This window comes from Lissotriton helveticus, chromosome 3_1 (assembly GCF_964261635.1).
Source record: "Lissotriton helveticus chromosome 3_1, aLisHel1.1, whole genome shotgun sequence".
Classification (NCBI taxonomy): Eukaryota; Metazoa; Chordata; class Amphibia; order Caudata; family Salamandridae; genus Lissotriton; species Lissotriton helveticus.
In genome coordinates this window covers 2,105,520,513-2,105,540,873 of record NC_136061.1, presented here as the reverse complement: position 1 = coordinate 2,105,540,873, position 20,361 = coordinate 2,105,520,513, and the positions used below count along the sequence as shown (strand labels likewise).

Sequence of the window (20,361 nt, the reverse complement as noted above, 5' to 3'; positions counted from 1 at the left end):
AAGGACAATGCTGGAGGGATTTAGAGGGATAGGGCATGTAACAAGATCAGGAGGCAGTGGGGAGAGATGGAGACAGCCTTAAAACACATGCACTATTATGGAGTGCTAGTTTGAAATAAGAAAAAAAGTCCCTCTGCATGTGGGAGGCCACTGACAGCAGGCAGAAACCTGTACTTTATCTGAGCTCCAATGAAGACCAGAAGAACTGAAGAGGGAGGCCAGAAGAACTGAAAAGAAAGGGGAAGAAGATGGCGCTCCCCAATTAGAAGCAAGGGAAATAGAGTGACGTTGGAGCTAACCAATGGTAAGTAAAGATAAGTAATAGGAGGGGCTCAAAGCGCGGCATCAGTTTTTTTTTTTACAAGAGATTTTGCAAGCACATCGCAGGCGAAACCTAAAAATGTGCTTTGATGAACATTTTAAACTTTTCGGATATTTTGGAATGGTAAATTTAAAAAAATGGTCACAACATCAATGCATATGTGCTTATGCATGGTGGACACGTACGCATCTCTGTTATCATTCTTGGGCTTGCCCAGCATCATGATGCATATGGGCGCATAAATGATGATGCATGCAACTATATGTGTAAGCTGCTGTGCCTTGCTTTTTCTTTGCTTTTTTATATTGGCAAAGGTAAGACCCAATTGGCTTACTCAACGCTTGTTTAATTGGTTTACCCAAAGCTTGATTGATATCTGAAGCTCCAGCTCGTATCCTAGGAGGTTCGATTTCACCTTTGACTTGAACAGTGCGATGCCATATATGGAATTGCCTTTAGGCACTTCCTGGCTCAAGAGATGATAGCAGGGTATCACTTTGTTTTTGCAGGCTGAGTGATGTGCATGGGTGTGCATGTCAGTGACACAGTCTATATACCTGGGCCAGACAAGAGTGGGGTGTGGGTCAAAAGGCAAAACGGTGGAGCTCATTTCATGCCTGCGGGGTTACATATGGAGAGGGGACAATGGGGAAGTCGGATCTGGCTAGAGGAGGGGCATCTGCTGCCATTATCTATGCATGTTCAAGCTGTGCAAGCTGGATGTGTAATCGAAACTCACTGTAATAGTTGCCCTCCTTTACTGCCTCAAGTTTGTCAGGCTATGACGTGAGTAGGAAGGGCATTACCAGAAGTCCATGGTTTAACACCAATTCAAATAGGAGGGAGGGCTGTGAGTTGGAGCCAGCCAGTGAAATAAAGCAGGGATGGCTCATTCACTAAGGCGGAGGAGCTTTGCCCCACTGCTTTGCAGCAGTGTAAATAAAGTAAAAGTAAAATGATAACTCAATGTTATTTTATTTTTTCCGGCTGCAAGCTTGGTGGGGCTGCTCTGATCACTGAGCAGCAGAGAAGTGGTAGGCACTCTGTAAAGTGCGCATGAATGTATGCCCGGCCGACTTGGGCCTGTCAAGCAGTCATGCGACTTTGCATGTTCTCCACCTAGACTGCATTACATCCTGGACCCAGATCCCGTCTGAGCGCCAAACTATGGCGCTCAGACCAATCACACAGCTGCTTTGTAATTGGCTTAGGGGAGCTTGGGTACTTCCTGTTCCGGCAGAAACGCGGCAATAAAGTAATGTGTTTTCTTTTTTAACACCTCAATTCCCCCCTCTGTGCCCCCTGCCCTGTCACCCCCAATCTTTGCCGGCCGCCCCTGAAATAAGCCATCAATGGCTCAAGGTTAGAAGCCCAAAGAGGTACAAGAAAAAAGTTAGCACAAAACAAATAAGAACTTAAAAACAAAATGTCTCCGTCTCCACTGTGTGAAGTTGTTTGCATTTTAATAGAATTCAAACTAAAAAATCTTTCCCGCCCCAACACTTTGTTTGTTATCTAATGAAAGAGTTGTCAGGTTCCATGCAGGGACACCAGTGCTAGGACTTGAAGGAGTGATACCAGATGACTGATATCTCCACTGAGGGCCACATAAACTACAAATAATATTGCATCCATAGAGTATCATTTTTGATGTACCTAGAGGAGAGTCCGGGGCTGGCTAAAGCGGGGATCAAATAATCAAGTGTCAAACAGATAAGGAGGGTGGAACTTTAAGGTAGTGCCTGGATTAAGTATGTGGTTCGTGTATACATGTAGCGCCTAGTAAGAGCTAGAAGCTGGTAGTTTACACAAAGGTGGTGCTTTAGAGAAGCGACAGTAAGTGCAGCCGGATACCGTTACTTTGCTCCAGTAGTCTGGGTAATTTCTCAACCTTTATGCCTGAATAGTGTAAATATTTTGCTTGATTGTTGCCCGTGTGACTACAGTGTGCGAGTTCAAGGAGAAAATGTTCCAGGAACAGCCTCCCTGTATCAGTGGTGATGTTATCTATGGGCTGGTGGATTTTCTTTTAACGGGCAGATAGGTTCTGCAGAGAGTCATTTGTTGAGCAGACGCGGAGTTGAATTTGGGGACCTTATAAGTGTTTAGCCATGCAACAGTTGATGTTGTTGCACCAAGGATATTGGGCTGTATAACTAAACACTTCTAGGGTCCCCAAGGCGAGACCTATTGGCTATGCCAATGCTTGTTAATTATTATTCTGAAAACATCACTTTTAGAAAGTTGCCATTATCCTGCCTAAGCCAAATGTGCCTTTATGTCAGTGTCCAGGGTCACCTGACTGTTAACAGCTCTCCTGTGGTGTGATGTAGATTGATCCCAGACAGTTAATCTACTAAGCAGGATGGACTGAGACTGTATCCAGCCCATACCCGACTACAGAAGATGCCTACCCTGTCACTGGCACATGCAGCTCACACCTGGGTCTGCCTACCTTTTGTCTCTCTAGACAAGCTGGAGCCAAACCCAGGGGAAAAGGAAAAGCTGACCAGAACCAGTTTTAGTGTTAAACAAAGGGGTGTCCCACAGGCTGGCCCTAGGTATGAAAGTGGTATTCCAGAAGCTGAAATCACAACAACGCCTTGTAATTTATAATTCCAGTTCAACTGATTGTATTTCTAGCCATTTGTGGCCTTTAATTTATTAAAATGTACTCTAATTTTCGAAATTGGTTTAGGACTTCAGTTGTGCTGTGTTTTCACTTTATTGTTGTTTGAGTGCTGTATAAAGACTTTGCACACTGCCACGAATTTAACCTGGACTGCTTTTGTGGCAACCTACCAGAGGGTTAAGCACACGTTGATTTAGTGACTTCTGTGGTTCACTCTGACAAGGATTGTGGCTGCCTGAGAATGGTTTGCATCCTCCTCACATTGGTGTTCAGTAGTGGTATTCTCTGAATGCAAAGTTAGAGGACTTTGTAAGGTAAAGTATCTGACAATCTTGCTGGGTAATTGAGAGTGAAAGGAAAGTCTGTAGGATGTCAGTTTTATCTTAGACACAATCAAATTAAAATAACTCTAAATGAACTCTACGCATATATCAAAATATATCAGCAGTTAGGAAAGCATGAGATTGAAAAAAAGATTTTAATAGGATCAATTCAAGACACTTTATTTGGTGATGCGCAAATGATAAACATTTGCTGAAACCCAATTTCCACACATTATCGTTTGTGCACTAAATAGGTTAAGCAATAAAACTGCATGTAAAGGTGAAATTTATGATTATTTCTATGGAAAATGTGCAGTCCGTTAATGACAGCATGTCAGCACACCATGCTTTAGTAATATATTTGTGACAATGTAGTCCCATCAGTTATTTACCACTCTTACCACTCTCATGCTGAATGGGTGTGGCTTAGTAGCTATACGTATTCTCTGTTAAACGGCTGGATTATTCACAATGCCTACGACTACAGTGTTGTGACATTGATGGGAGCACCCCCACTCTGAAAATTGTTCCAGCGCCACTACATCTAGACCACTAATGCCCAACCTCCCATAAATGTTTGTTAGAGTACCACTTAGCCAACAGACTGCGGATGGTAAAAGTGTTGCAGCAGGTGCGGGCTATTCAGAATGAGAGCAGCAAAAACTGCACCTCCCCCCCATAACAAAACAATAAAAATCTTTAGCGTACTGATAACTGGCAGATCCATTGCTTTACATCATTTAAAATTTGGAAAAAACTTGCAGTTCTAGATAAACTTTTCATACCCAGACTGCCTGGACTCTGGGGTAATTGCCATTCAAATCAAATCAAGCTTTATTCAGATCATCCAAAATGTCCATAAAAGCATACTATAAAATACAATTATTCATTTTTAAGCAAAATCTAAGTTTTATCCAAACATAATGTTAAAAACATCATTATGATATGATTCTAAAAAAGTATACAGGTCCATAATACAGATATGCTTACATTAATTCATAATTCAGTTTTTCTAAGTAAGCTAAATCATTCCTTTGTTTCATTGCCAACTGTATGTAACAAATCACTCCATTACATACTGTTATTTTTTTCCAAATTCCTTAAATAATTAAAAGCGATTTTATAGGAGAACAGGCTATTAACCTTAAAAATTGAACGGAGATATATTTTCCTAATATCCATATAAAATTTACAAAAAAGTAAAAAGTGGAGGGTAGTTTGTTTGGACCTACCGTCACACGTACAATTCGGAAGTTTAGAGCACCACTTGCCCCTTTTAGGGAAGGCAAATAGTTAGTGTAGTGTGCTCAACCTCAGTCTGGTTAGGTAGAATCTGTGTTGTACATTCGTTACAAATACAAGGTATGGTTGTAAGCCCGCAACAATGGGACTCTCAAGATAGGATATAACAGTTTTCTTAGATCTTGTAGCCTCATCTCTTGGGGCTTCCCTCACGCTTAAAAATCTCCTTTTTAATTCGACCTTGCTAATATATCCTACGTAATCTGGTCGAATATCATTCACATTTAGATTGCAATCTTCTAAAAGACCAGTGATGTAACTTAACCATGATATATTCTTACATCGGTCTTGGGATAGGCAATCTAAAATAATATCCCTCATAAAATGAGTTTCTTTCCTAGTCCAAACCCGATGCCACAAATTTAAAGTGGCCAAGCTAATTGAGTCATGTAAATACGGAGTTTCAATAAAGCTTATTTTATGCACTTCAGGAAAAGAGGAGTTACAACTGCTTGGTCAGCACCTACCTACAAAGACAGCTAGACAGTAAATATGAAAACACAACAGACAACGCACTAAGCATACAAAGTTGAAGGATGAAGATAGACTAGGACCTGCAGTTTAAACCTTTATTTATTCTCGTCTCTCATGATGCTGCTGACTGGAACTTGACATTATTTCCTCAGAAATAAAAACTCCTGCTAGTAATCAAATATACTCTTTTCAATGATTAGTCAAGAGAAAATCTTCACATACTTGAACACATCTGTGAGAGGCCTTTCCTAAATTTACATAGAGAGCCAGGTTTCCCAGATGGCTCCAAAGCAGCACGACACCTTGTTTCCAGATCTGGGTTTTCTTTTTAATAACCATAGAATTCTGTGATTTACAGTCTCACTTTGCTTCAGTTGAACCAAATAAGACAAGATGACCTCATAACAAGTTTTAAATAAATGGAAATTCCATGACTGAAAACATGAACGTTCTGCAAATCCAATGGGCAACCAACTCTGTTGGCTTTGCATCACCAAAAGGACAATTGGGATATTTTAACATCTATTTACTCTCAATAACAAAATGTACATATTAATTGGATTTACACATCAAACATCCATTCTTATGACCATCTTTGGATCTAAAGTTAAACAGAGATAATGCCAGATATTTCACTGTTGTTCTTCAAATTAATATGCGTGCTTACCCGACTCCTAAACATTCACCCAAAGTAAACACTGCATACACTTACTTGTCCATGTGCTCACATCTTTCAGCTTTTTCACAGACGAAAACGGCAAGCTGAACACTTCAAAATGAAACGCAATGAACACAAACGAGCACAAACGACATTTCCCCCATCTTGAACAGTTCAAGCACTGTGGAAGTAAGAAAGAAGCACCCCCACGTACCTTTTAGCAATGCGAAGCAAACTTCCAAGCGGCCGGGAAAGCACTCTGCTGAATCCCCAGAACTCACAGTTTGCTAAGACATCCGCCAAGCACTAGGAAAAACTAAATATCATCCAGTGAAGTCTCTTCCATGGGCTACGGTAGCAAAAACTTGTTATTCTTTTGTGGCGGAAAACCCTTGTGATTACCCCCGCAAAACAAGATGGAAAAGTATTTTTAAGTACAAAATAATTGTATAATTGCCACGCGAGCCTGCCTTGGATGAGAGAGCACGTGGTTTTCCTTAAAAGTAAATGGCGGGATGTTTAGTAATATTGCCTAACTATTCAAAATTACAAAATGCACGCGCTCAATTTATTTGTTAAAAACAAGCTGGTAATGTTTGTTTAAACAAGACGTGCAGCCATGGACGGGAGTTCTGTGCGCGCGCGTGAAAGTGATCAGCAACAGAAACTGATCGCGGTCAGATGCTCCGTCCATCACCACCCCTTGTGTACCGCTTTTGGCCGCCATAAGTGTGGCAGGGTATGCTCAGACGTGAGTCCCTTGCTCACTTTGCCACTGGATTCAAGCAAGCCGGGCTGAAGATGGCTGGAATGCCAGAAACCGGTCCTTGGAAGCTTGTTTCCGGTCCAAGGAAGGCATGGCTTGGCAGTTCGGGCTGGACTGTTTCCATGAGGCACAGGGTCAGACTGATTTGCATATAGCCATGTCTGAACTGGGGTGGCAGAGTGGGCTAAAGAACGGTGATGGATCAAACCCAGATATTTTGACTGGGTGTGAGTGTTTGATTGGTTCAGATGCTCCGTCCATCACCACCCCCTTTTGTACCGCTTTTGGCCGCCATAAGTGTGGCAGGGTATGCTCAGACGTGAGTCCCTTGCTCACTTTGCCACTGGATTCAAGCAAGCCGGGCTGAAGACAGCTGGAATGCAAGAAACCGGTCCTCGGAAGCTTGTTTCCGGTCCAGGGAAGGCATGGCTTGGCAGTTCGGGCTGGACTGTTCCCCTGAGGCACAGGGTCAGGCTGATTTGCATATAGCCATGTCTGAACTGGGGTGGCAGAGTGGGCTAAAGAACGGTGATTGATCAAACCCAGATCTTTTGACTGGGTGTGAGTGTTTGATTGGTTCATATGCTCCGTCCATCACCACCCCCTTTTGTACCGCTAAACCACCATCAAGCACACATTCAGAAGTCTACATGAGAGCTTTTCACCCTTAGACCAGACTCCTAAAAATGTTTCAAAGATTGTGCAGCCATCCACTCAACCATTCTCACTAACCAGTAGTTTAAATAAGTCCAATATAAACAGGTGCCTTGACCCAGTCCTCAACAACGACAGGCTTAGCTCTGCCTCCCCACTGTAAACAAGTGTGGACAAAGGTGCTGCCTCCCAACTCCAGGCTCCTTTTGACACCCTTGGTCTCAGAGACCCACTGTTGCCTGGGTTTCACCAGGCCGTGGATTTGAAACTGCCCCATTCAAAAACTCAGAAGAGGCCCCAGGCAGCCAACCGTGACTCCTGATGCTTGTAAACCTCGGTGCGAATTCACCACAGTAGACAAAGGCATCCTTCTTTGTCACTTTTATGAGGAAGAGGTGGTCTCGGACTCATTGTCCCCCTAGTTCTTTTATCCATCCTTCCACCCCCCTATCCATCCACCCGCACCCTCCTAACAATCCATCCACCCCTTTCCTCCCCACAAACACAACCTAAAAAATAACACTGTTTGCACTTAACAGCTTGACTTGCCACTCTGGTGGCAGTGATTTGTGCGAGTAAGTGGGACACTCAACATAATTCATGCTCCATGTTTGAAGCTTGCGAGTAAATGGAAGCGATCAGGCAACAGTACAGTTTAAGGTTTTTTGTAATTTTGCTCATGCAGTACTTTATACATATATAAACCGCGACGCATAAATTCGTAGGCGTGGCTGATTTTGTAAGGAAACTGCACTGATAAAGGGTCGGCAAAGAGCGCGTTTCTACTGAGGATTCCACTTGTCCCGAGGAAATTCAGGGCGACAAGAGCCCGACCACGACTGTCAGCTGGGCTGCGACCGACGACACTACACCGTCTCATGAAATGCGCTCTCGAATGGTGGCAGAGTGGTGGGGGCATGCATGAACGCAGGAGCGGCTGTGAACAGGAATGCCAGGGCTCCTTATCGTTAGATAATATTATAAACTTGTATTTACGCAGCTGAGAGGGAGAATGAACAGGATTCGATGTCATGACACTGGATGCCGCTCATCCTCTTTCTTTTAAAACACTTGGCAGGAGTAGACGCCGGAGGTAGGTCACAGCTTGCACACGAGCAGGGGCGATATCACCCCCCCCCCCTTCCACCTCCCTCTATCCGCTAGCGCTGGGGGCTGGAGCTAACTCTGGGCCTGAAGGGCTAGGAGGCCGGGGTCGCCAAAGTTGGGATTAGTTGTGTATTGCGTCTTCTGCCTGCAGACAAAAGGCCATAACTAACACTTAAAAAAAGCTGTGTCAGAGCTGAGGGGTGTGTGGCCGATGCTGCCAAGTGAGCAAAGGGCCTAGAGGAGATAGGGAAAGAGAAATGATGAAAATAGGGAAAGAAAGAGAGAGGAAAAAAACAAATTAGAAAGAAGAAGTAAGAAAGGAAAGGAAATGGACAAAAGAAAAAATATGGTTAGAAAAAGAAAGATGGGTAGACGTAAGGATTTGAGAAAGGAAATGTAAAAAGAAAGACGGTTTCAAAGGAAGAAGAAACGGTTATAAAGAAGGAAGGAAATGTGAGAAGAAGGACAGAAGAAAGCATAATAGGAATGAACGAAAAGAGGAAAGGAGTGGAAAGGACTGGAAAAGAAGAATAGATGCAAGGCTGAAAGGAGGGAGCAAAGTCTGGAAGGATGCACAGTTGAAAGAATGGATGGTCGGTCGGTCGGCTGGACGGACGGACAAAATGATGGATGTATCAATGATGTAATGAAGAGGCAAAGAATGGAGGAGTAAAATGATGGATGGATAAGGGAAGGCACAGGAGAAAGTAAAGAAGAGTGGGTTGAGGATAGTTGATTAAATGTATGGAAATGTGAAATAATAGGTTACTGAAAGGATGCGTACATGGGTGAAAGAATGGATGAATAAACCATTAGATGGTTCAAAGTGACATCTTATGACAGCTCCCTTGTACACCAACAGATTGTATTCCAAAACGAAGCTTTGATACCTCTATAAAGGGGAAGTGGCTTGAAAAGAAGATACCCAAATAACAAACGCAAGTCAAAAGAGTGTGTGGCTGTGAATGTCTTACACTGTGAATGCCGCAGTGTGTGAGGCTGTGCATGTCTTAAACTGTGAGTGCCGCAGAGTGTGAGGCTGTGAATGTCTTACACTGTGAGTGCCGCAGAGTGTGAGGCTGTGAATGTCTTACACTGTGAGTGCCGCAGAGTGTGAGGCTATGAATGTCTTACACTGTGAGTGCCACAGAGTGTAAGGCTGTGAATGGCTTATACTGTGAGTTCCATCGAGTGTGAGGCTGGGAATGCCTTACACTGTGAATGCCGCAGAGTGTGAGGCTGTGAATGTCTTACACTGTGAATGCCGCAGAGTGTGAGGCTGTGAATGTCTTACACTGTGAGTGCCACAGAGCGTAAGGCTGTGAATGGCTTATACTGTGAGTTCCGTCAAGTGTAAGGCTGGGAATGCCTTACACTGTGAGTGCCGCAGAGTGTGAGGCTGTGAATGTCTTACACTGTGAGTGCCGCAGAGTGTGAGGCTGTAACTGTCTTACACTGTGAATGTCTTACACTGTGAATGCTGCAGAGTGTGAGGCTGTGAATGTCTTACACTGTGAGTGCCACAGAGTGTAAGGCTGTGAATGGCTTATACTGTGAGTTCCGTCGAGTGTAAGGCTGGGAATGCCTTACACTGTGAGTGCCGCAGAGTGTGAGGCTGTGAATGTCTTACACTGTGAGTGCCGCAGAGTGTGAGGCTGTAACTGTCTTACACTGTGAGTGCCGCAGAGTGTGAGGCTATGAATGTCTTACACTGTGAGTGCCACAGAGTGTAAGGCTGTGAATGGCTTATACTGTGAGTTCCATCGAGTGTAAGGCTGGGAATGCCTTACACTGTGAATGCCGCAGAGTGTGAGGCTGTGAATGTCTTACACTGTGAATGCCGCAGTGTGTGAGGCTGTGCATGTCTTACACTGTCAGTGCCGCAGAGTGTAAGGCTGTAAATGGCTTATACTGTGAGTTCCGTCGAGTGTAAGGCTGGGAATGCCTTACACTGTGAGTGCCGCAGAGTGTAAGGCTGTGCATGTCTTACACTGTGAGTGCCGCAGAGTGTGAGGCTGTGAATGTCTTACACTGTGAATGCCGCAGTGTGTGAGGCTGTGCATGTCTTACACTGTGAGAGCTGCAGAGTGTGAGGCTGTGAATGTCTTATACTGTGAATGCCGCAGTGTGTGAGGCTGTGAATGTCTTACACTGTGAGTGCCACAGAGTGTAAGGCTGTGAATGGCTTATACTGTGAGTTCCGTCGAGTGTAAGGCTGGGAATGCCTTACACTGTGAGTGCCGCAGAGTGTAAGGCTGTAAATGGCTTATACTGTGAGTTCCGTCGAGTGTAAGGCTGGGAATGCCTTACACTGTGAGTGCCGCAGAGTGTAAGGCTGTGCATGTCTTACACTGTGAGTGCCGCAGAGTGTGAGGCTGTGAATGTCTTACACTGTGAATGCCGCAGTGTGTGAGGCTGTGCATGTCTTACACTGTGAGAGCTGCAGAGTGTGAGGCTGTGAATGTCTTATACTGTGAGTGCTGCAGAGTGTCAGGCTGTGAATGTCTTACACTGTGAGTGCCGCAGAGTGTAAGGCTGTGAATGGCTTATACTGTGAGTTCCGTCGAGTGTAAGGCTGGGAATGCCTTACACTGTGAGTGCCGCAGAGTGTAAGGCTGTGCATGTCTTACACTGTGAGTGCCGCAGAGTGTGAGGCTGTGAATGTCTTACACTGTGAATGCCGCAGTGTGTGAGGCTGTGCATGTCTTACACTGTGAGAGCTGCAGAGTGTGAGGCTGTGAATGTCTTATACTGTGAGTGCTGCAGAGTGTCAGGCTGTGAATGTCTTACACTGTGAGTGCCGCAGAGTATGAGGTCGTGTCTTACACTGTGAGTTCTGCAGAATGTGAACCTGTAATGGTCTTAAACGGTGGAAGCCGCAGAGTGTGAAGGTGTGAATGTCTTACACTGTGAAAAACGCAGATTGTGAAGGTCTTACACTTTGAGTGCCCTAGCCTTTTACATTCTTCAATCTTTGCTCTCGATCTCCAAAAAGACTTGTCCATCCAGAGAAGAAAAGTTGAGCTGAGGCCGGTGAGACTACTGGAGCATGCCAGACCGGTATCTAAACTTCTTCCTCCACATCCTACGTCATCTAAGGGAGGCTAAACTCCCTACACTAATTCACCACTAATCCTTTATGGGTTTCAGAGTAGCGTGCTACTCACCAATGAAGCACCTCAAACCCCATCAAGGGGTAGCAAATACAAACCTCTTTCCCTCTTCTATCCCGTAACCTACCCTTCTCTATCCAAATAACTGAATACCATATCCACCACTCAAATTACTTCATACTTCACTATACTCATTTTTTCAACACCAATTCTTTATGGGTTCCAGAGTAGCGTCCTACTCGCCAGAAAAGTGCCTCAACACCCATCAGGGGTAACAGGTGCTACATGAATGCAAACCTTTCTTCCCTTTTATCCCTCCGCTACCCTTCTCACTCCAAATAACTGACTAATATTCACCACTCAAATTACTTTCATATTTCATCATACTAATTCACCACTAATCCTTTATGCGTTTCTGGAGTAGCGTGCTTCAAGATTCTGCTATCTTTCCGAATCCAAATAACTGACTAACCTATCCACCACTTAAAATGTACTTGCATGTTTCACTAAACTAATTCAACACTAATCCTCTATGGGTCCCGGAGTAGCGTGCTCCTCTCTGAAAAAGCGCTTCGACGCCTCGTCAGGGGTAGTAAGCGCTATATAAATGAAATTACAATACAATGTTTGTCTAATCCAAAAAGGCATTTATTATTACTGGACTAAATGGAAACAAAATGCAGCTATGGTACACTAAATTATACTCGCCCTTTTCCGGATGTCACAGCCCCAGCGTGTTAAAGATGAGTTATAGACAGTGTTAAGGAGAGGTGTGTCAGGCTAACTAGAAATATATTGTGTTTATTGTAATTGCATTTAGGTAGTATTTAATACCTCTGAAAAGGCGTTGAAGTGCTTTATGCTGGGTAGCACGTTACCCTTGAACCTAAAGTTAGTAGTTAATCATCCAGTGATTATTGATGCTTATTGAGATTAGTCTCTTGCTGTCCGGAACAACATTGCATTCGTTTACTCCAGTTTCTGTGTGGTGATAAATTAGGAGTTGGGTGTGATCATTAGTTGGGAGGGAGCTATGCGAGTTCATGCAGATGGTATAAACCTAGAGTGTCATCAGAGGGATCATACATTCATGGCAATTCAATAACTAAGGTACCTAAGCACGGCGTAGGAGGGGTGCGCACACTCCAGCATTGCCGTGGTTTGCTCCAAAGGCATCTGAAGAAGACTTGTTAGGGTGGAAGGAGTTCAGAAAGGGGCAACTTACAGGAGTACTGGAAGTACATTTAAAAACCAATTGAAAAGGCCAAGGGACAGAAGCAGAAGAGGAAAAGTAGACATTACACAAACACTACTGTATCACACCAGGTAACCACGGAGGCAGACAGCATGACCTGCCACTACTTGTTCGGTGTATTTATGGTGCTTCCTTTTACCATGTGGGTCACTGATGAGCTGTGCAGATGATTGACACTGCTGCCCCTCCAGTCTCTTAGCGTGCGGCCCATACTGGGTGGTCTTTACCCACACACGTTACATGCGTATCCCACGGGGGTGTCATTGAATAACACCATCCCCCTGTACAATTGTGTCTCCCCTGAAAGCCGGGAGCCTCTATGGAAGATCTGTTTCTGGAGGCATGCATGTACTAGGAAGTTGCATCACTCTACCTGTTGTACACGTACCTACCGACACAATGTGTGCTCCTCTGATGTGCTTTGCTCTTAGCGCTAGGCGTAACTCCTGTCACTCACAGCGCGTGGTATTTTGCAAGTGATAATGTTACGTGGAGAGAATGTAGACACCCTGCATTCTCTCCACTCAACATTTGCACCTTTGCTGACAGCTGACCTGATACAATGTGGACATATGCGGTGTGTTATGCATGTGGTAATGCCACCCGCGGACAGCGGAAGCAGCACTTGCGGTACACTATGCTCTTAGCACTAGGCGCAGCACTTGTCCCTCACGCACGACTTGCGGTATTTTGCCAGAGTGTCACGCTGCGATTCCCGCTGCACCTGTTGCTCACAGACATACCGTACTATGCACCTATAGAATCAATTCTATTGCACCAGTGCCCCGGTAGCGATGGTCCTCTGCAGGCGCTCTCCTTACCTTGGCAGCTCGTGCACCTCGCCCCCCAGGCGCTCCTCGAACTCCCCCCAGGCGCTGATGCCCTGCGAGCCGAAGGAGGCCAGGTCCAGGGTCTCGGACACCTCCTGGAAGCGCGCCGAGAAGTCCTGGAAGTCGATGGCGCCGTCGCGGTCCACGTCCAGCTTGCTGAAGAGCGGCCGCACCAGGCGGGGGCTGACCCCCAGCTCCCGGCACACGGTGGAGAAGTCCTCGAACTCCACCAGCCCCGAGCGGTTCACGTCGCAGGCCAGGAAGAGGCGGCGCAGCTCCGGGCTGGACACCTCCTCGCTGGACCCCATGGGAGCCGGGGGGCGAGTCTGCCAAGGTCCGGAGAAGGAGCGCGCTCACTCACTGGACAGCGCAGAGGCAGGGGTCCCACCCTCGGGGGTCTCAGATCCAGCCCTGGTCCGGGGGGCGAGTCTGCCAAACTCCTGAGAAGGAGCGTGTTCACTCACTGGAGAGCGCAGAGAGGCAGAGCCAGGGGTCCCACCCTCGGGGGTCTCTGATCCAGCCCTGGTCCGGGAGCTGCGGTGGGACACTCTGCCCGAGAGACCCTCTTTTCCACCACAGGCAGCGCTCCCCAGGGCTCCTCTCGCCGAAACCACGCGGATGAATCACCGCACACGGGCTGCGAGAGCTGTCACCTGCCGGCCGGTGCTCCCAGCCCTGCCTGTCCCGGGGCGGCGCACACCTGTCCTTCCGCCCTCTCTGCTCCACTCCCCGCTACCACTCTCTCTGCCCTCCCCTTCTCTTTAGCCCTTCCTCAACCCTGCTCCTCCAGCCCTGTTCCGCGGTTTCCACTAGCACCTCTTTCTTCATTCCTTCAGTCTCCCACCCCGCCCTCTCTCTCCTCCGCCCATTTCAAGCCCGCCCCCTCCACCTTTCCACCCGAAACAGCCCTGCCCACCCCTCCCGGCCGGATAGATGCTCTACTCTCGACTTTCATCTCACCTCTGCCCTCTCACCTCTGCCTGTCCACAGAGCTCAGTTATCGCATCATTCATACCCGAGTCGGGGGCAGCTTGAATGAAGTGAGGCAAGCAATATTTACGGAGTAGCTACCGGTGGTGCAGCAGGTTCAGTAGCACCGAGACCCAAAGTCCCCTAGGGCCTCATTGAACCCTAACAATTGTTGTATTTTGCTACCCAAGCACATGATCAATGGCGGTATGGCTTAAAAATAACGCCACACAGTCATTTGCCGTATTATGTGAAAGTACCTCGTTGTTGATGGACTAGACACCTAGCACCTGATACCCAAATCAAATCCTGACCAGCTCTCTTGCTTTTTAGGTCTCGCCTAGCGATGCAGCGCATGCGCTACACGCTTTGGCGAGACTATTGTTGTCGGTTTGGTGGGCGAAGGGGGACAGGACATCTGCGTGCCCGGACAGGAGATGTGCATGCGCATGGCGTCTCCTCTCTAGCGACGTTAGCTTTCACACTCTCCCACCGCGCGCTTGATTTAGCTTTCAGTTTCATTGAGCGCTGCAACTATACAAGACAGACACATACATTTCAGAGCTGAAAAGGGGGACAGAACATGTGCACGCTCGTGTGCAGAGGACAGGAGTTGTGCATGCGTTCGTACATCTCCTGTCCGCGCTCGCGGCGTTTGAGCAGAACGCTTTCACTCTCACGGTGACAGCTTGTCAAGCATGCAGGTGGTTGCAGTGGCAGCTGGGGTCAATACTGGTCTCTAAACGTCATTGAAAGGCTTAATGCCGCAATATGGCCTTTAATCTAAGATGTACATTTCTGGTCTAGAAGGGATCATTCAATTGTTGTGTTACTCACATTTGTATGGCACCAACCTCCATTTTTGTGGTATCATAGCGCATTCTCTAAATGGCAATCACAGGACAAAACTGTACAGTCACTGTGTCAAGGCCAAACAGTAGCACGTATTCCATATGCACGTGGACTAAGATAAACACCTGAATAATTTCCAACACAAGAACCATGCATAAATCCCATTTGTGGCCACACAGCACCATGCAGGCTCGCACCAAACACTGCCAGTTAGCACTTATCACCCAGGTTCAAATAAGCCTTCTAGAAATATCAGCCACATTTTGAGAACAGCACAGCAGGTCTGCATGAAAAAAAGACACAGCAAAATACACAACAAGCAGAACGCAAAGCAGTGCAATGTCACTACAAGCAAGTAAGCAAGTAAACAAGTTATATTTTCTTTAACTCTCACAGACCAAAGTGAGCGCCCCTGAACTGTCCCTGCTGTTGACCCGTCTCCCCCAGTCCACCCAGGTCAACTGACTGACGTCACACCAGCACACCATATTGTTGTGACTTGTGCCTAGTTTCCAGCTGTGTGCAATGGTGTTGGGAATGCTCGAAGCTTCGCTCTCTGCGCCTGGATGTCTCCTGTGTGACTGAGTCCTTCATCCGTGGAACTTCTCACTCCCACACTCCCGTCCCGCGGGCACCACACAGCACCAGCGTCACCCTCGGCGCACCCCTTCAGTCTCCTCAGACTCGTTACACTTGTAACCAGCACGCTCCACTGTGTGCGTAAAGAAAATGTGTGGGCTGGCCCTCGTGTAGCACCTACGCAAATGGCCAGCTCCAAACTCCCACAGCCACGAGATTAGCAGCCTGATTCATCAATCTCCCGTTTTGCGAGCCCCTAATAGCGATTCATAAGGAATCGCTATTAAGGACTTGCAAAACAGGATTCATGTTGGAATTGCAAAAAATATTGCGATTCCTACATGTTCCTTATTTGCGATTAGCTAATTGCTAATCGCAAATAAGGAATAACTCCCCATACATTCCTATGGGCCCACAGGCCCATAGGAATGAATGGGGAGTTATTTCTTATTTGCGATTAGCAATTAGCTAATCGCAAATAAGGATGCGATTTCAAGGGTGCAGGGGTGTCCAAAGGACACCCTGTAGCACCCCTGAAATGTAATCTACATTGGTGTTGCGCACACACATGTCCAAAGGACATGTGTGTGTGTAACATGCAACTTAGAAAAATGCATTTAAATGCATTTTTCTAAGTTTTTGCTATTTACCACGAGGTCTGACCTCTCGGTAAATAGCGGCCCAAAATTGCAATTTCGCAATTTTAAAATGATTCATGAATTGCATTTAAGGAATCTGAAATAGAGATTCCTTAAATGCAATTCTTCGCAAATGTGCGAATTCTTTAATAGCGATTTTTGCATTTGGGTTGATGAATCCCAAATGCAAAAATTGCACTCGCAAAAGGCAAGATTCTGAGAATTTTGCCCTTTGCAAGTGCAATTTAGCTTGATGAATCAGGCTGTAGATGTTCCGATTTCCTGCTTGCACGATTCAAGGAGCAGAGGGGAAGACATGGAACGTGCTGCTGTTTGGTTGTGGACTCTGACGTTGCTCACCGGTGTCCAGCGCAAAGCTCCAGTCATGAATGGCCCAGCCTGCCTGCATGCTACTTTTCCTGTTGGTCACTCTAGGGCAACATGCATACAGGATGCATCAAAATGTGTGAAAGAACAGACTTGACTGGCATTGCGACAGCCGGGCCAGTCCGTATATTCCCAGATCAGTCGCACTTTGGCTGGTTGAGACACACTAACAGACCAGGGAGGGCCGTACTGGGGACCAAAAGCAGTCCATGCAAAAGTACCCAAACCATTCTTGTCTGACACTCATATTATTTTTTTCTGCTTCCATTAATCTCAGGAGCTGGAGAAATAGACAGCAGCTTTCCACTCTCAAAAACCAGCCTTCACTGGCTCCAGCCGCCCGGGAAAATGCACAATGGGATAAATGGTCAATCTGGCACTGAGGCCAGCGTTGAGTTGGGTAGCAAAAGCAGCCCCAGTAAAATTTGTCATAGCAGCCACCAAATTGCAGAAAGCAAGAGAGTGCAGCTCGCTTATGAGATCCCTGACCACCACATTAACATTTTGTACAAGAACTGGTAAAACCAATAGTCTGGCTTTTTTTGTTTCTGATATCACACTCACAATAGCTCTCCAACATATACCAACATCACCCATTTTATTACACACACACATGCATTGTCAATTATGCAATGTGCCAACCCACACAAACATAGAATGTTGTGGTGGGGGAAATGGTGCTCATGCACACAATGACAATTGCACTGAAAGGCTTCTCTCCAGCCCCTGCCCCACCCTCCTATTTAATGTAGTCATCTGAGCTGTGCTCTCAGTTGGTAATCCAGTTCCATCCAGGTAGGGCTTGAGTCGAGGGTAGATGCAGGTAGGCGCCATCTACCTTGCTGCAAAACTGGCCAATTTCAGAGAAGTGCCACATTCCTTTCCTACTTCTCTGGCATTCACATATGCTGAACTTGTCGTGGTGTAATTTTCTGACACTGGGACACTTTTAGCACTGCCTGCACATTGTCTGCTTTTGTTCTGAGCTGACACGTGCAGGCAGGAAAGAGGTTTGTCAGATTCCAGCTTTGCCCGTAACAAAAGCCAGAGTTAAGGGGCCATGAGGCCTCTTTTTGTTGGAGTATCCTGGCTGGGAGCTATCGGGAGCCTCACCCCTAGATGCAATGGAGGGGAAACAAAGGCTCACATCTTATCACTTCACAGGTATTTAAGAGAGGAATACTTTTGACTTTGTTCAGTCCCTGTATATAAGTGATATGCATACGCTGTAAGAATGTCAGATCTGATGGTCGCCCCAGTATTTACACAAATAACAATTTCAATACCAATTTTCAAATTGTATTTAATTTATAGCACTTTAGCACCACTCATCCCAATGCAGGGTGTCAAAGTGCTTTACATCACATGTACAGATTATACATTGACAATAAATCATATGTGTGTACATCAATATAAAGGATGTGTTACATAAGACAGTGCAGGTTACAAGGTGTAGGAGCCACATTTCCTTCAGACTCCAAAGAGCTATATTAGAAGGATTACAATTTATGTACAGCCAGCAACAAAAGCATCCCTGTCTTAAAAGCAGTAACCCACTTACCCATTTTCATAAAATAACAAGCATTTGCAATGCAATAGGTCTCGCATTTACGCGTTTGAGCTATTGACATTGCAAATAATAATGCCTTTTATTTTTGTTTTTGTTTTAAAAACATAAATAAAAGGCATTGTTATTTACAATGCCAATAGCTGAAACTCTTGTAACTGCGAGGCCTATTGCATTGCAAAGGCTTCTAATGTTAGTAAACAACATGGAAGCAGCACCAGGATTGGTTGCAGCAGACAAAACAAGTGGTCAAAAAGAAACCGGGGGCCTGCGGCTGTAATCCCCCCGGCTCCCTAGCACTGCACACGTTCGAGAAACCTCAAGGGCACATGTCACTATGGCTGCAGTAAGACACCAGTCCAACCTTACACACGCACTTTACTTCTATCCCTCACCAGAGACCTCACTGCTGCCAATCAAGCCCCACTCCATCTTCAAGAGTAAGTTACCCAACCCGCGATGCAACTGAGGATCGGGGCAAAATCAAGTTAAAAAACGTTAAATTAGAGATTGTGGTAGCTCATGGATTGGGGGATCACCTGAACTGTTAACCTGCCGATGGTAGCAAGGGGTAGGAAGTGTGCAGCAGTAAACCGTGGAACAGAGGTAAGTGTAGGGCAGTTTTTCCTATTTTATTTTTTTTAAATGTGGAAGAGTTGTAATTGTTTTCCTTAAACAACTGAGGACATTATTTTTACATGAAAGCGACTGCGGAAGTTTTATGTGCACAAGTTGTAATTTGAGTCTTGCAAAGGGGGCCGTGTAGCCCCAACGGAGATTGGGACGGGGAAGTAGTACCTAACCAGGCCATAGCACTTGTGACCCGAGATCAAAGGTGTCAAATGAAGAAGAGAATTTAAAAAGATGGCATCGGCCAAAGCAAGAACCCGTAAAACCACAAAAACCGGTAAAAAGTCTAAGATGAAAATTCCAGTGACTGGCGAAGGGAGTGGAGTAGGTAAATCAAAGGGGGCGCTGAGCGAGCCAGCTGGAAGGTAGAAACAAGTGACAAGAAATGTACAATCTTTGTCATTAACGCCAAAATCAGCAAAACCAAAATTAGTAAAGGGTGGCTTTTCAGTGTCTAACTCGATTAAAGACTTCTTGGGAAGGGATTTTAAGGGCAAGGATGTGGCGAACAAGGAGGTAAGTGCCGTGGCATACCCAACCTCTGAGTCCATGTGAGTGGTGGATTTAACCTCCCTAAACCAGACTATATTCAATATATCTGGGGTTTCCTTGAATCTACGGCTGTCTTCCTCGCCAAGAACGTTCCAGCAGTCACTTGAATGTGATATGGAGGGTGAAGGAGAGGATGTAACATCAAGCAGCAAGGATTTAAGTTTGAAAGACATAAATGGAACAATGACCCATCCTAAGGAGAACGAAGGTGTGGACTGCTCTTTTGGTACAGGGACTGGACTTTTACACTCACCACTGCATGGGCTTGAGGTTACAGGAACCTCGAGTACTTCCATGCTTGAGGTTATGTGGATCCTCCAAAAAACCCTGCAAGGCCTGCTTGAGGTTTCTGTATTAAATAATGATCTCTTAAAAACACAAACGGAGCAGTCTAAAGCAATGTTGGGTGAGCTGACTCAAATTAGAGGACTAATGCCGGCTTTAGTTAGACCGGTTGGCGGAGATCAGGAGGGGGCAGGCAGTAATGAGGAAGAGGATGCTGGATTAAGGCCTGCTAATTCAAAGAAAGAGGAACAACTGTATATATATATCCCGGCAGCCAATGGTTGTGAAGAAATGAGGTGAAAGGAGATATTATATGAGTAGATTCCCAAGATCAAGGGGGGGGGAGAGGTCACCCTTTCAAAAAGGCATTTAATAAAACATCATGTAAGGAAGCTGAGAAGAGGGAAAGGAGAAAAGATGGAACAAAGAGGGAAACAATGCAAAGGCCAAAAGAGATCAAGGTAAA

The 20,361-nt window shown here is 45.8% G+C and overlaps 1 protein-coding gene across 1 annotated transcript in view; it reads right to left on the bottom strand.

Moving 5' to 3' along the window:
• LOC144824148 (ras and EF-hand domain-containing protein-like) overlaps positions 1-14,019 on the bottom strand; it is a 304,543-nt gene extending 290,524 nt beyond the window's left edge. The window contains exon 1 of the mRNA XM_078683278.1: positions 13,428-14,019. Coding sequence (XP_078539404.1) covers positions 13,428-13,744 — 317 coding nt within the window. The 5' untranslated portion in view covers positions 13,745-14,019. The remainder of the gene's footprint in view (positions 1-13,427) is intronic.
• Positions 14,020-20,361: the final 6,342 nt, after the last annotated feature.